At 36.2% G+C, this 15,383-nt stretch overlaps 1 protein-coding gene across 5 annotated transcripts in view; it reads right to left on the reverse strand.

Moving 5' to 3' along the window:
- SCN2A (sodium voltage-gated channel alpha subunit 2) overlaps window positions 1–15,383 on the reverse strand; it is a 76,453-nt gene that overhangs the window by 25,113 nt on the left and 35,957 nt on the right. For 3 of the 5 annotated variants that reach the window (XM_048309155.1, XM_048309156.1, XM_048309157.1), the window contains exons 10-17: window positions 14,902–15,108; window positions 13,174–13,464; window positions 9,650–10,030; window positions 8,525–8,657; window positions 6,701–6,939; window positions 5,666–5,839; window positions 3,579–3,935; window positions 1,455–1,934 (exon numbers count right to left, since the gene is read on the reverse strand). In XM_048309155.1, the coding sequence (XP_048165112.1) occupies window positions 1,455–1,934; window positions 3,579–3,935; window positions 5,666–5,839; window positions 6,701–6,939; window positions 8,525–8,657; window positions 9,650–10,030; window positions 13,174–13,464; window positions 14,902–15,108 (2,262 nt within the window). The remainder of the gene's footprint in view (window positions 1–1,454; window positions 1,935–3,578; window positions 3,936–5,665; window positions 5,840–6,700; window positions 6,940–8,524; window positions 8,658–9,649; window positions 10,031–13,173; window positions 13,465–14,901; window positions 15,109–15,383) is intronic. The other 2 variants (XM_048309158.1, XM_048309159.1) reach the window with 1 other exon arrangement.

Here is a 15,383-nt window from a genome sequence, read left to right on the forward strand (position 1 = left end):
TCCGCTTTAAAATTTTTCCTATAGGAAGTCAGTATTTTTGTCACCTTGTAGAATAACCTAATTAGGGTCATTCCATGGGAAGAAAAGAAAGATCTGGCTAATGAAAACAGTCAGAAGTCACATCATCCTGTTATACCATGAAGTAAGAGATGCACCATTGTCATACTCAGCCCTGCTAACCACCAGCACAGAGGTTTGTATGAAGTTCATCCTCCACCTCTCCTAGTGACATAGTGCTCTTGTGCAGTAAAAACCATAACAACTGAAGGTTAAACCACAACTCATTTCTTCCACACGCAAGTACTGGTTTTGAAGAGTAAGATAAATGTTAATACAATCAATCTGAAACAAGGAAATATTTTTATACGAATAATAAAGACATTTGTGATAAGAAACAAGAAAATATGACTAAATGTGTGATGCAGTTTGTGCAAAAAAGGATCACAGGTAGAAAATTACTAGAATCTTACCAATATTTATACCCTCAGATTCAAGTAAGAGAAAATTACTAATGAAAGCCTTTATGTTAGTTTATGTCTACCCCACAGCATGCAATACTGTTCAAAAACACCCATGCTAATGCTGAATGAACTAGCATTAGTATTAAGCATTGCACAGACTTACTCCACTTGGGTTGATGTGTCTCCACCACTTTCAGTTGTGCAGGACAAAGCAGTGGGTTAATAATACACACACAATAATAATGCCTTGGTATCCACTATCACTCTCAGTGCTAGCTTGGATTTATCCACTTGGCACCACATAGTGCCAGAAAGAGGTATATTTTATTACTCACAGTAGGTAACAGATTCAAATATCTTACAGCTTTGAAAATAACAATGAGTAGTCAAATGAAAGGATCTTATACTGGGATATTAAGCTTTGTAACTTTTTTACCATAAGGCCATTACTTCACTTCTTCAGTGGTTCTGCTGCCGTCAGATGGATTATTAGTGATTTATATGAAATTGTTTAGTGATGCTAGTCCAATATTCAAATGTACCTATCTATAAAATATATGGATGCATTTTCACTATATAAAAAAGGTTAAATACATCAGAATGAACCATTAAAAAACAGATAAAAGAGTAAACTGCTCTAATGAAATACGCATGGAGAAATTTGCACCAGCCATAGACACTTTGTATGACTTCTGGTATCCAGGGCTATTAAACTGGTTCCTTTGCTTGCTAAGGATTTAACTAAATAAAATAGAAAAAAATATTAATTTTCTAAAAAATTTTCTTATGCATCTTGATTATTACTGTAAATGCAATATTGTATCACCATCTTTCAAAACTCACAACCTTACATCAATTTACCTTAAATAACATTACGAGTTTGTACATGCTGTTGTAAAGGAATTAAAGAAAGATTTGAATTCAACACTAGTAACCTCAGAAAAAAAAAAAAAGAAAAGCATCAGAGTATTTTAAAAGTAGAAATAGGTTTACCTCTTTGCTTTCTTCCAGGTCTGATTCACTGCTGAACTCCTCTGTGTTTAAATTTTCAAAATCTGATTCTCCGACAGCAATGGGCACTGTCACGGTGAGACTTGGGTTGTTTATGAATGACATATAATCACTTTCATCAACAACATATTTTTCCACACTGCTGCCTATGCCACTGGTAGTTCCATTCCCATCTTTGAGATAGGCAAGGTTTTTACCTATGTCTACTATTGTATGGTTGGAAATACAGCTGTCTTTTTTATTGTTTAGGTCTTCAAGAGGTTTGATTTCATCTAAAACTTTCTGTTTTCTAACGAAGGCTTTTTGAATGAATTCACGCACTTTTCTCTTCACATAATCTATGCCTTTCTGAATCCTTGCCACAGCAATCTGGAGATTGTTCATTTCATTATCATCATCTGTAGCAGCAAGGTTGTCTGAACTAAATGAGCTCAGCAGCAAGGCCAAAAAGAGGTTGAGTACCTAAAAGACAGTAAGGAAAAAATTACTCTTATTTTTAAGTCATAAAAGCAATGTCATTATGAGTTTTTCAATATGAGATAATTTTCATTTCACAGCTAGCACTTTATTTCAACACACCTCCCTGCTATTCTTTTCAGTTCATAATCCCTGTCCCTCACATTTTATTATCTCGCCAAAAACAGTTTTAGCTGGTTTAACGTCACTAATAAAGGTGAAAATCTGAGCTGTTCCTTGACTGTCTCCTCCACAATGGGAGTAGTGCAGATCTTCTCCTCAAAATGGAGAACGGCATAACGAGGTGGAGTACAACATAATGTGATTTATGCAAGCTACATCCGCTGTAGTGTTCATAGGCCAGGGGAAGGTAGGCAAATTCTAGTTTTCTACAGTTCAATAGACCGTAGTTCTAGTACCTCTAATTCAGAATATGGTAAAATTTTGTATTTGGCAAGTATGTATGAGTCTATCTTGGTTTGGGGCAGGAACACTAGCTAAGAGATAAAGAGTCCACAGATGTGATACACCTCAATTTCAAGAAACTATTTAACCTCAGTTTCAAGAAACTATTTCAGACTTTCTTGCATGCCATTTTACAGACATAAAAGAGAAATTTGAATTGCATGCAATTCTGACAGACCATGTGCAAAACTGATTAAAAATCTTTAAATTAAAAATCAGTTAAATTATATTTGTCACTTCTGCCTGTTCAAACTTGCAGAATATTTTATAAGATATGCCACAGGACTCACATTAGTCTGGTGAGACTTGGTAGTGATGACTGTGGATAAGCATATTTATAAAATTTGTGGATCATACCAAAAAGAGAAGGGATGCCAGCACTCAAGGAGGAAGAACTACATAAACATCGTTTATGGCAAATTGGTAAAATGATTCAAAATCAATATGGTATTTAATTCTGAAGTACTGTTGTAGAAAGGATTGTTAAGAAAAATGAAAAGTATATATACAGAAGGTGTGAAAACTGGCAAGGCGGAAGCACTGCAGAAAGGGGCACAGAGGCTGCATCAGGAAAGCAATGCTGGTACAGAAATTTCATGTGTCATTTGGGGGTGTACTACAAGAATGCTGAATGTTAGAAATGGAAGTATCATTATTCCACATTATTCAGTACTTGTGTCTTTATTTAAAATGTTGCTTGGGAGGAATTCAGAGGCCAATAGCAAAAGGGATAAGCCGTTTACAAATCATCACCTATGAGAAAAAATTGAAGAGCTAGGCTTGTTTTGTTTCACAAAGAAAGAGTGAAAGTGGAAACAGTAAACTCTTCAGTATTATAAATGTTGTCACAAAGACCAACAGTTTTCCATCAATATTGAGACAATTTAGTTTACTGGGATGTAAAAGGCAATTTAAATTAGATTTTTTTTAAAAGGCACTCTTAACTGTAAGCCTAATTCAGCACTGATCATATTAAAGAGGTTATAAACCTACTGAGATTTAAAAGAAAAAGTAGACAAACATTTTTCATAAATGATCAAGGTGTATTTGAACCTGGTTTACAGAGAGCACAAGTGAACTACATGATTTCCTGAAGTCCTTCTCCAGTCTTCATCTTGGATTTCTAAATCATGAAAAACAGAAAATATGTCCTAAAAGTTTTAAAAATCTCCACTGATCACATACCACTAGGTTTCCAATCACCATGACCATCATGAAGACTGTAAGGCACATGGTTTGGCCAGCAACCTCCATGCAGTCCCACATCGTTTCTATCCATTCTCCACACAGCACTCGGAATACAATCAGGAAAGAGTGGAAAAAGTCGTGCATGTGCCAGCGAGGAAGTTCACAGTCACTGGAGATCTTGCAGACACATTCCTTGTAGCTTTTGCCAAACAGCTGCATCCCAACCACAGCGAAAATGAACACAATGATGGCCAGCACCAGGGTCAGATTCCCCAGAGCCCCCACAGAGTTGCCAATAATCTTAATCAGCATATTTAGAGTTGGCCAAGATTTTGCCAATTTGAAAACTCGAAGCTGCAAAACAGAAGAATGGTATATGGTTCTTCATTATGCTAATTGTAATGAAATAACTGCTATACATTCCATATTTCAGTTACCCTGTGTCTACATCACGTCTCTTGTAACCTTGAGAAGTGTTAGTTACAAAATTTGTTTCCAGTTCTCTGTACAACACTACACATCAGCAGTGTTAAGTCCTGACTCAAGTGATAAGAAATCAAAAATACTGTCCCTATGCTCATTCCAATTGAATTGCAATTATCACAAAGACTCCAATTCAGACTTTGACTCTTTTGGTATCTTTAAGTATTTACAAAGAAGTTGTACTTGTTAAACAAGTTGGACAAAACAGTCTTTCTCCTGTAGTTAGCTATAAGAAAATATTAATAAAAATAAATTAGCACATATGAAATGTGATCATTTAACAGGACAATAAGTGTATAGTCACTTCCAGATCCTTTCATCTTAACTGGCAGCGAGCTGGAGGAAACGGTTTTCCTAAAAAGAGAAACAAGCTAGAGTTGTTAATGACAGACATACAAGTGACTTGAAAGTATCTTTAACAATGTATTTTCTGTCTTTTAAAAGAAATGTAATGTGTCTTACAAAGTTTGTCATACAACATTGAGAAAAACAAAGGAAAGTATTATATTAGTAAGTACAACTTGAAACAGACAAAAATTATTGGAAAGATACAGCAAGTGTTCAGACAATTGAAAGAGCAGAAGACTAAAATGAATATAAAACTAAGTATTATTTAATGTGATGATTTTATGTTTTATAAATAAAACACATAAATGCCAAGTTAAAACCAGACCCTACTACTGAGAGAGAAGTCAATCCAGACAGACTTTAGACTTTAGGCACAGTACAGTATAATGCTATGCAGAGAACCAGAAAACAGACTTACTTAAAACCCCTTATTTTTTAGAGGGGATTTATTTAACTTGAAATTAAAGTTAAATATATTTTTTTTAAATTTAAGGCAAAAGTTGAGCTTGATGACTAGGAACTCTGGCTTCACGTCTCTCAATGTGTAGGTCTTTTCAGAAGAGGATTTGGACATTGACTTGCATGCTAGCCTAGTCTGCAGCAAGACCAAGGTTTTTCAAGTTCCTGTTCATGAAAGAGATATCTAATAACAGACAGAGACACTGTAATGACCTCTGAACAGAAAAGCTGTTGGACAGCAGATAGACCCTTGCAGAGGATGGTATGGAGAAGGCTGGTAGGGATGAAAAGCCCCTGGACAATGAAAAATCCTAACCCTACTCTCATTTAAAACTAACCATGAAAGCCAGTTGCCAATGGAAGTCTATAAGCTAAAATTGTCAATAAACTTTTATTAACTAACCCATTATTTACCAAGCAATTCACTCATCTTCAGTCACAGGTAGTGAGGGCCCTGTGGCTCTTGCTTTTTTTGACTCCATCATCTAGGAAGAAGACTCTAAGAGATACTTCTATTATAAAAGTTAATCCTTTAAGCACACTTTCAGCAAGAATAGAATTGATGTTGACAACACATCTTGGAGGAGAAACAGACATTACTAGGATAATATGCAAAACAAACTTGACATAATATATACATGCCATCTAGTGAGTATGCAATTTAGCATTTTGTAAGTTCTGAAAAGATCTTCTATCTTAGCCAAATATATAATTTGCAAATGAAAAATGCACAAAATATATATGTACAAATACAAAAATGTAATGTAGAAACATATTTTAAATAGTATATTTACCAATCGGAATGATCGAAGGACAGATAATCCTTCTACATTTGCAAGGCCAAGTTCCATTAAACTAAGACTCACAATAAAACCATCAAAAATATTCCAGCCCTCTTGGAAATAATAATAAGGATCCATGGCAATTATCTTGAGAAACATTTCTGCTGTGAAAATTCCAGTAAACACCTGCAAGGAAAATAAAGTTTCTTACTCCAGTTTAGGAATAAAATATCTAAAAAGTAAAACTAATAGTATCAATATTTGCTAAGTTATATTTTCAGCAAGAAACTAATGATAAATCTGAATAGCTTCTCTATATTTCCATATGATGGGGTTAGGGATAAAATTCATATTTGAAGCTTACATATGCATCACAATGTTTGGGTTCCAAAGAAAAAGGTAAATGGGAAAATGTGGTTTTTATCAAGCCTACTAATATATATGTATGCCAATACACAGAATAGCATCTGATTTTAATGCTCATTTTTATCTCCTTAGAGCTCATCTTTGCCCTTAGACCATCTTTTTACTTCTAGTGATGAAGATAATTGGTCCTATTATAAACTTATTTTATTAAGAAAAAAATTATACAGAAAGTTGAGCAGAACTATTCTTCTATAGGATGGCCTGTGGAAGACACTGTCATTCTATTTCATTATTTCCTTACATCTGCCATACTTACTGGGTCTTTCCCCTCTAAAATTCCTTGAACACCCAGATCCTTAGGAGGTGCTAATGAGGAGCAGAACGGGTGTGGGAATGGAACTGAAAGTATGATTTGTTACTACTTATCCAAGAAAAAAAACTCCTTTAACAAGCTTCAATGACAGAAAATGAAGGTTTTAAAAATCAAAATGCATATTGACTCGGTAGACCTTTACTCTGTAAAATAAAAGTGGTGAAATTCTCATATGTCAACAGCTTAAATTTAAGTTCAACAATCCCAAACCTATAAATAGTCAACTTCTTTTATGTGAATGTGCATAAGTCACAGGAGAATTAAAGAAAAATGCATTTCACACACATGGCATATCATGAAAGACTTACAAGGTTTCCTACTGAAAGCACACCACTAAACTGTTCTGTCATTGGGTAGTGCTCCATGGCCATGAACAGGGTGTTTAGGACGATGCAGATGGTAATGGCCAGATCAACAAATGGGTCCATCACAATCAAATTTACAATATGTTTGACTTTCAGCCAGGGAGTACAGCAGTCCCAAATCAAGCAAGTGTTAGCAAATTTATACCAACATGGTGGGCATTTCTGTCTGGATTCTTCCAGTTCTAGAGAGAAAAATGAAAATAATATTTTAAAGATATTTCTCTATTCAGCATCACCTGGGTATTTCCTTGAAGCCTAAATGCTGTTTTCCAAGGTACTGTTGATAAACTGTGTTGGTATTTTGAAACTAAGACTGCTGTCAGTCAAAAGAAATTACAATTTAAAATAATATAGAAAACAAAAAAAAATTACCTATACAAAAGATTCAAGAGATAAAAGAACCATTCACAAGCTAATGCTATATAGAATGCAAAAAAGAAATTTGTCTTAGAAACCTGTCGTAAGACTGGGTGATGAAGGGATTGAAAGCAGCCCAGCAGACAAAGACCTGGAGTTATTGGTGGCTGAAAAATTGAATGTAAGCCAACAATGTTGGTCACAGCCCAGAGAGCCAAGATCCTCCTGGGCAGCATCAAAAGCAGCATGGGCAGCAGGCTGAGGGAGAGGATTCTCCCCCTCTACTCCAGCTGGAGTGCTGTGTTCAGCTCTAGACTTCCCAGTATAAGAGCAGGTTCAGAGGAAGCCACAAAGATAATCAGGGGCCAGAGTACATGTCCTATGAGGACAGGCTGAGGGGTTGTTTATCCTAGAGAAGAGAAGGCCCCAAGGAGACCTTATTGCAACCTTCCAGTACTTATAAGGGGCCTGCAGGAAAGATGAGAAGGAGCCTTTATCAGGGAGTGGAGTGATAGGATGAATTTTAAACAGAAAGAGGGTTGATTTAGATTAGGTAGTAGGCAAAAATTCTTTACTGTCAGAGTGGTGAGGTCCTGGCACAGGTTGCCCAGAGAAGCTGTGGATGCCCTATCCCTATCGCCCTATCCCTATGTTCAAGGCTAGGTTGGATGCGGCTGTGAGCAACCCACTCCAGTGAAAGGTGTTCCTCTCCATGGCAGGGGAGTTGGAACTAGATAATCTTTAAGGTCCCTTCCAATAAAATATTTTAAAGTTTCCTCAGGAAAGACAAACATTTAAAACAAGCCTGAAGTCAGACAAGTATTTAGATAGCATTATGATCCACATGTGCACAACCGCTCATTATCATCTCCCAATTTGCTATTTTGGGCATGGTCATTTAAGCCTCAACATAATGTTTCACCCTTTCTTACAAATAGTTGCATAATTCCATGATTCAAATTAATTGTATTTAGCCTTACAGAAAGAAGAACATGATCCCTCCTTTGTGCAACAGCAAGTCTACTGAATTGGTAGAAGGGGATCATTCTACTGCAAGAAACATAACCATTTCAGTAACCTCCGAAGAGCTTACCCCAAAACATAACTTCACTAGAGAAAGACTACTTTGAATAATTGATTTTGCTTACATTTAAATTGGAAGCTTGCTGCTTCCACCTCAAACCTATCAGTATATTGCAAGCTTGACTCTTTTTCCAAATTTATCAGTCCCATATTAAAAAAAAGACAAACTACCAAAAACCCCCACTCCTAACTCCATATAGAAATCTCCTCATGTCTGTACCCTGTAGGCTGAAATAGCTGCCTTAAAACATCACTCCTACTTAATGCATCACACATTTTAATAGCACTTTAAGGCACTGTCATACAAAAAAAATCTATGTTACATACCTTCCATTGTGTTTGTAAGCATGCTGGCTATACTCATTGCTCTTTGCCTTGCACTAGGGTCTGTTAGGTAGTCCATAGGAACATGGTAAGAACTAGAATGTCTCTTTCTTAAGTCAGTTTCTGTAGTAGTGCCCTGAAAATAAAGCACCAATGAAATAGCTAATTGACTGTACATGTAATAACACTTTAAGCTACTGCAGAACTCTATTGGTTTAAAACACTGGTGCCCCCACCATGCTCCAGTTATACTGAGGCTTTGCAATAGACTGAGGTCTGCCTAAGTCTGTTTAGAACAAATAGTCAAACACTGCAGTAGGATTGCTCTTGTGCCTGAAGAATATATTTTTAAGTATTTTGCTGAAACAGGGCTGAGATATTAAAGCAGGTTTCAGACTAAAAAATGTTCCACAATGCTTGTCAATGAGCTCTGCTGTAACTATCTTTCAATTTAGGCAGTGAGGTCTTTTTCTAAAGATGAAAATGCCCAGCCCACACAGCTAGCAGCAAAGGAACCAAGAATAAGTGTATTTTCTTAAGATAACTCTTAATTTAGAATAAACTATGAATTTCCTAGCACATTTTTCAAACAAAAGAAAAAATATTTAGTAATGTTGACATAAAAAACCCATAGAAAAATTAGCTATATTACAGGAACACTATCACAACCCTTGCATGTTGTACTACCAGGGTAACATCAAAAGTTTCACATATGGACAGCAGGAAGCTAAATACTCACTATGTATATATACTTTAATATATTCCATTAAGTAAATGTAATTAATTTCTTTTTTCCATTTTGATATCCTTTCTGATATACAAGTACAGAACCATACAGTTAAGTCTAACCATAATGAATCAATGGGTGTAAGACTACACAAACTAAATTTATTCAATGGTTTACTATGCTATTCTGTTAATTCCCACTTAATTAGCATGCATTTTCACATATTTAGTTAATGAGAGCTGGATAATTTTAGTTTATTAGCTTACAGCCAGAATACATGAAAGGAGCATTCACAGCTTAGCCAGAAAGGTCATCGTTGCCATGTGACTAAATTTTGTGGAAACAGTGACTGATCATACAGGGAGAGAACATCATGCCTGAGCTATTGCAGACTTTCTTACATTGCTAGCAGTGGCTGCTTTATCAATCATCACCTCTGGCAGAAGCTGTCCCGTAGGCGATGTCAGAGCTGGCGGCCCACCAACTAAAGAAACTACTCCGTTGCAATCCACAGTGCTGTGCATCTTCCCATTTGCTGGAAGTGCAGGTACTGTTCTGGATGACCTACTGGCCTGGCTAATGTTACTGTTGCGCCGTTCACCATGTCTATGAGGAACAAAGAGAGAATCTCTTCTGCTCTCATTGTCTTCAAAAGTGCTGTGCTCATCATCAGCAAAGTCATTTTCTGATCCTACATCCTTTGCTCGACCTCTGAAGCTGAAAAGACTTGTTCTGCTGTTGCGCCTTGGGGAAAACAGGGAGCCACGAATGCTCAGCAAGGACTGCAGGTAAATAAAAACAATTATTATCAGAAGGAAATCCTTTAAAATACAACATTTCCATACAGAGGAAAAATCCACAATGTCTTAAAGGGTAAGGTCGTCTAAGAAGAAATGAACTGGTACAGTCCCCCCCCTAATACACTCCCTTTTGGGTAGTAAACAAAGAGAACATAAGTGACAGACAAAGACTAGTTATTTTACTGCTTTGGGTATATGAAATTAATCTGTTTAATTAGAGTAAAAGAAACTGCTTGACAGAATTGTTTCCTCTGCTATTCTGCCTATGTTATTATCAACTGTGCATAAACTGAGTAAGTATATCTAGACACTGTTTACCCCAGGCTGGCATTAGTATGACAGGCTGAGTAAATAAAATTTTTAGGCAAATTTTCTGTGACTCAGTCTGCACATAGAAGTAGCTCCCAAATACTGCCTAGTTTAAAAAACATACATATCTTTTCAGATACTAGTCAAGTGGGCCATAATGGGTTTCTTATTTCTTTTTTAAAGTCTTAGCTATCCTGAATATGCAATAATTTGCCTGTAATTTTGTATGATCGGGTTTGCTAATCTACATCAGTTTACTCATATGAGTAAATGTTCTGCTATGGGAGGATCTCTTCAGTATTAGAGTCAAAATAATGCTCTAATCTTACAAACAATTATACATGTTCTTAATTTTAATTCGTATCAGTAATTGCCTTGATTGATAAGTATTAGCACCTGATTTCACCCAAGACCTCTATGAACAGCAGATGATACATAATGAAGCAGTGTCTTTGTTTCTCTTCTAAAACGTATCTTTGTGGACCTGAACCCCATTGTTCTAGAGACTGCAAAATGCAGAACAAAAAGGCACTCTGCAAAGAACTTATCATTTAAATGTAACACAACAGATGGATACAAAAAGAGAGGGAATACACAGAGGCAAAATTGATGAGTATGATAAACAGTTATCTTAGCTCACCTGAAGTCACTTCCCTGTCAAGCTTTCTGTAGGCAGCATGGTAAAAGAGAGTTTTAAAGAGGGATTTGAGGAAAGCAATGAAGTGTTCTGTGAAAACTCATGGGAGCTTCTTCCAAGCATGAAGGGCAGCATACCAGAAAGGGCTCAAAGAAACTAGTTTGAAAATTTAACAGGAGGTTATGAATGCTGGTATGGGTCAGTCAAAGCTGGGACTTGTTTACTGTAAGTAGACAAGGTGGGTTGGAAGGAACTTTAGGTACAGTATGTTTCATGGTATTAAAAAAAATTCTTTAGGTAAATATGTTTACTAGCAGATTAAGGAAAAGCAATGGGATAGGTTAGTGGTCTTTGCAACAATACTCTTGATGAATACAGCAGTAAAGAGGTCCAAGTTAAAAATGATTCAGAGTTGTGGGTCCAGAATAGAGTTTAAAAAAAAAAAAAAAAAAAAAAAAGAAGAGAAAAAGAGAGAGAAAAGGGATCTAGCAAAAGGCCTTGTGGAAGTCCCTTAGAAAACTGTCAAAGGGGTAAAAGGATCTTCTAAACCAGGAGAATTGAGAGGAGACAAAGTTATAAATGTTAGGAAGAGTAAGATTTCAAGAGGAATAAAATGGTCATTTACATTGAAAGAAAATGAAATGCCAAGGAGAAAGTCAAAGATGATATATAAGCCTGAGTTCTCTCTAGGAAAATGTTACTAAAAAACTGGTGAGTGGAACATCTGTTTAGTGGTTAGAATCCACAGTGAAAAGGTACTAGGGTTGGAAAACCAGAGGGGAGGTGATTTCTAGACTGTCATAGTCAAACAACTGTAAATGAACTTGGAGATGAAAATGTTAGAAGAAAGAGTTGTATGAGGAATGCTTCATTTCTTACAAGATGGATGAATTGAGCTGCAGTTGAATAAGGCTGCAGTTTGAATGATGAGACAGGCAAGAATATGCACCTAAGGGATCCGATGGATCTTCAACATGAAGTTGAAGCCGATATGTGAGAAAATTTGTATAAGGAACAGAATGAATCATGAACTAAACTCAGCAATGAAGCCTCACAGAGATTAGTTAGACAGTTAACAACATAAAACGGTGGCAGACCACGGAGGTGGGGTGGGGGGAAGGATGCATTACTATTGAAAAAGGAAATACATTAGGAAGTGAGTGTAAGGAGTGGCAGAAATAGCTGGAAACATTATATTCCCACCACAGTCTGATCTAAGGAGGACAGTCTTTAGTAAGAAAATATTGGATGAAGAGGTCTGAGCTTCTTTGAGAATGGGAGCTGGAGAAAACAATACATGAAGAGAGTATGAACACTCATGATCTATTAAGGGATGAAACAGGCTTTCCAGAGACAGAAATAGAAGAGGATTAAAAAGGCAGGAATGAGTTTAGTAATAATGACTAAAAAGAGGGAGAAAGCAAGTCATAAAGACCAGGGAAAATTGCGAAGGTGGAGATAAAAGAAGCATATTGAGGCACAAAAAGGGGCAGAAAAAGGAGAAAATGTATGCGAGATCTGGACTTGCAGTGCTAAGCGGAGAGTGAGAGGTGGGCAAATGAAGAGGAGCTTTGAAAACTGTAGAAGATAAAACATTACAAAACTATCAAATGAAATAAATGTCTGGATGGGAGATGCAGATGGCACTCTGAGTCACTGGTGTTTCAGTATGAGACCACATGCAAAGACACATTGCCACACATATTTCCACCTTAAGATAACACAATTAATGTTCTCACATCAATTAATTTCTCAAATTTCACATGAGCATTAATGTAATTTCTACTGAGCTTTTTGCATCCCAAATTTTAACACTTTCCTCATTTGAAACATTACATTTTGTATGTATGCACCATGTTTTGAAGCCACTCATCATGCTGAATACATCCAACTTCATGGGGAGATCAGTCCATTTTCATTAAGAAGCTTGAAACACAGTTCATGTTACTTAATACATGTAATTTTGATTTTTCACACATTAACTCAGAGTAAAACCAAAATCTCTCAAATTCTTACAGTTTCCTATTTGGCTGCAAGTTTTTACTTGGTTAGTCTTTGATTTAGGATATTAATGAATGCATGGTATCTTGCAAGAATTTACCAAACTACTTTACAGGACTTTGTTTATATGATGAGTAGACAAAAAAAAGGTGTTTAAGAGGTAATAATACTGTGGTACCTGGTGCGGGGAAGAGAATCTCTTTTCGTATGTCAGTCTATTCCCCTCAATGGAAAATCGGAAACCTTTCTTTTTGATGCTGTCCTCTGACTCAGATTTGTGAAATTCTTCCCCATCCTTTTCCTCGCCTTCAGATTGTTCTTTTTGCTTTTTTTTCTTTCTTCTATTCCTTCTCTCTTTAGCACTCTTTGAGCTCAGTTTTGATGCCTCAGAAGAACTTTCGGAGAATCCACCTATTCCACCTACTCCACTATAATCTCTTGAGTCAGCTGCTGCAGCTGCTGCCGCCGCCTATACATACAAGCACATGTGCAATTTACAGCATTTATACAAATACACACACCACTCACTATTTCAAATTTATTGCCACTCTTAAAGAAATTAGTATTTTGAAATAAAAACAATGTTTCCACTTCACCAAACCCAGCATATCATAAGAAGTATAATTTGTGAATTACCACAGAAACCATAATTTGCCACTGCTCCATAAACCAGGAGCAAGAGTAACCCAAGGGAAAACTGGGCTGTCAAAAAACCAAGTTAACAAGCATCTGTTTCAGATTGAAGCAACATGTTGCAATGAATTTTTCATCTGAAGTACTATGTAAAAATAAAGAATCAAGGCTCAAACAGGTGGTAAAATCCCTGTTAACAGGAAGCAACACTTTCTTACAGCATTTTGATGGATTTTGAATACTCCCTAGTCTGTTAAAGATCTCTTGTAATTTTGATATCTCAGTTTTGCAAATAATAATCAGAGGTTTGAGTTAAACTACACAGTATTACATACTTGTTGCTGTTTTATTTTCAAAATGTGTGGAGAATTTTATTAACATTTATTTACAGGCTAAAAAACCAAAAAAACAAAAATCCCCCACAATTCTCCCCCAACAGATTGCAACTGACCAATGAAAGAAAAATCCTGATTGCTGACTTTAGTAATGTGCTTATGTGGAAGACATAGTTCAACTTCTGCTCTATGTGGCCACATGCCAAGCAGACATTACCAATTATTCTATTAAAGATTTGAGAGCCTTCAAAAAATGAAAAGGAATTTCAAAGCATATGTAATCATTCCATTTGTACCACAGAAGTGTTTTCTTTGGTTTCTCCACATTTTCCAGTTCTCTTTAGAACTGGAAAGCTATGGCTTTCTGCTGTGAGAGATGCGTAGGGAGTAGAAAAAGCCAAATATTGCTGAAGCACCATCACCTACAATAGTTTTGCTTCTGTTACTTTTATAAGCAGAATTACTCTTTGGATTTTTTTTCCACATCTCCACCTCCATTTCAGACAATCACAGAATGGTTGAGGTTGGAAGGTAACCTCTGGAGGTCATCGTGTCAAACTCTCCAGCACAGACAGGGTCATCTAAAGCAGACTGCCCAAGGACAATATCCAGACAGCTTTTCATTACCTCCACAAGCACTCTGGGCAACGTGTTCAAGTGCTCCGTTAAAAAGTTAAAAAGTTAATTTCCATCTCCAATTTGAAAATCCAGTGCTTCAGCTTGTTGGTTATTATTTTTGACACAAATTAACAGCTTCACTCAAACCAGCAAAAAAAAGTGCAATGGAAAACATTAAAGATTGTTTACAATATGAAGGAATTTATGAGACAAAGTAATATATTGTTAGGAGTAGGGGAGTAAAAGTATTCTCATATGTGGACATAAAGCATCCGTTCACAGTCATGAATGGAAGAAGAAATTTTACTTTACAGGGATACCTGAGCTTCTTCCTGTTGCTTTTTCAGTTGTTCCAGCATTTGCTGAAATTCTGCCTCTTTCTGCTCTGCTTCTTCCATTGTTGCTTGATTCTGTTCCTCATAGGCCATGGCGACCACAGCCAGGATCAAGTTGATCAGGTAGAAAGAACCCAAGAAAATGACCAAAACAAAAAATATCATATATGTTTTCCCAGCAGCACGAAGGGTCTGGAGAAAAAGAGATAATACACTTTTTTAGCAGACTTTAAATACTGTTGCATAGTAAGTTAGCCTCTGTGTTATAATTTAGAAAAACATTGTAAGATTGATTTGTGTTAGCACAAGATTCTTTTGTTACTTTTTCCTTACAGAATTATTATATCCTGGATACATATGAAAAAGTTTTGTGTCTACTATTGTCAAGGCAAATCCAATTCTGAATACTTCAGAACTTATACCAATAAGAATCTATACACCTACATTACAGCCTTTAAATTTAACAG

The sequence above is a fragment of the Corvus hawaiiensis genome, chromosome 7 (genome assembly GCF_020740725.1).
Source record: "Corvus hawaiiensis isolate bCorHaw1 chromosome 7, bCorHaw1.pri.cur, whole genome shotgun sequence".
In the NCBI taxonomy this organism is placed as follows: domain Eukaryota; kingdom Metazoa; phylum Chordata; class Aves; order Passeriformes; family Corvidae; genus Corvus; species Corvus hawaiiensis.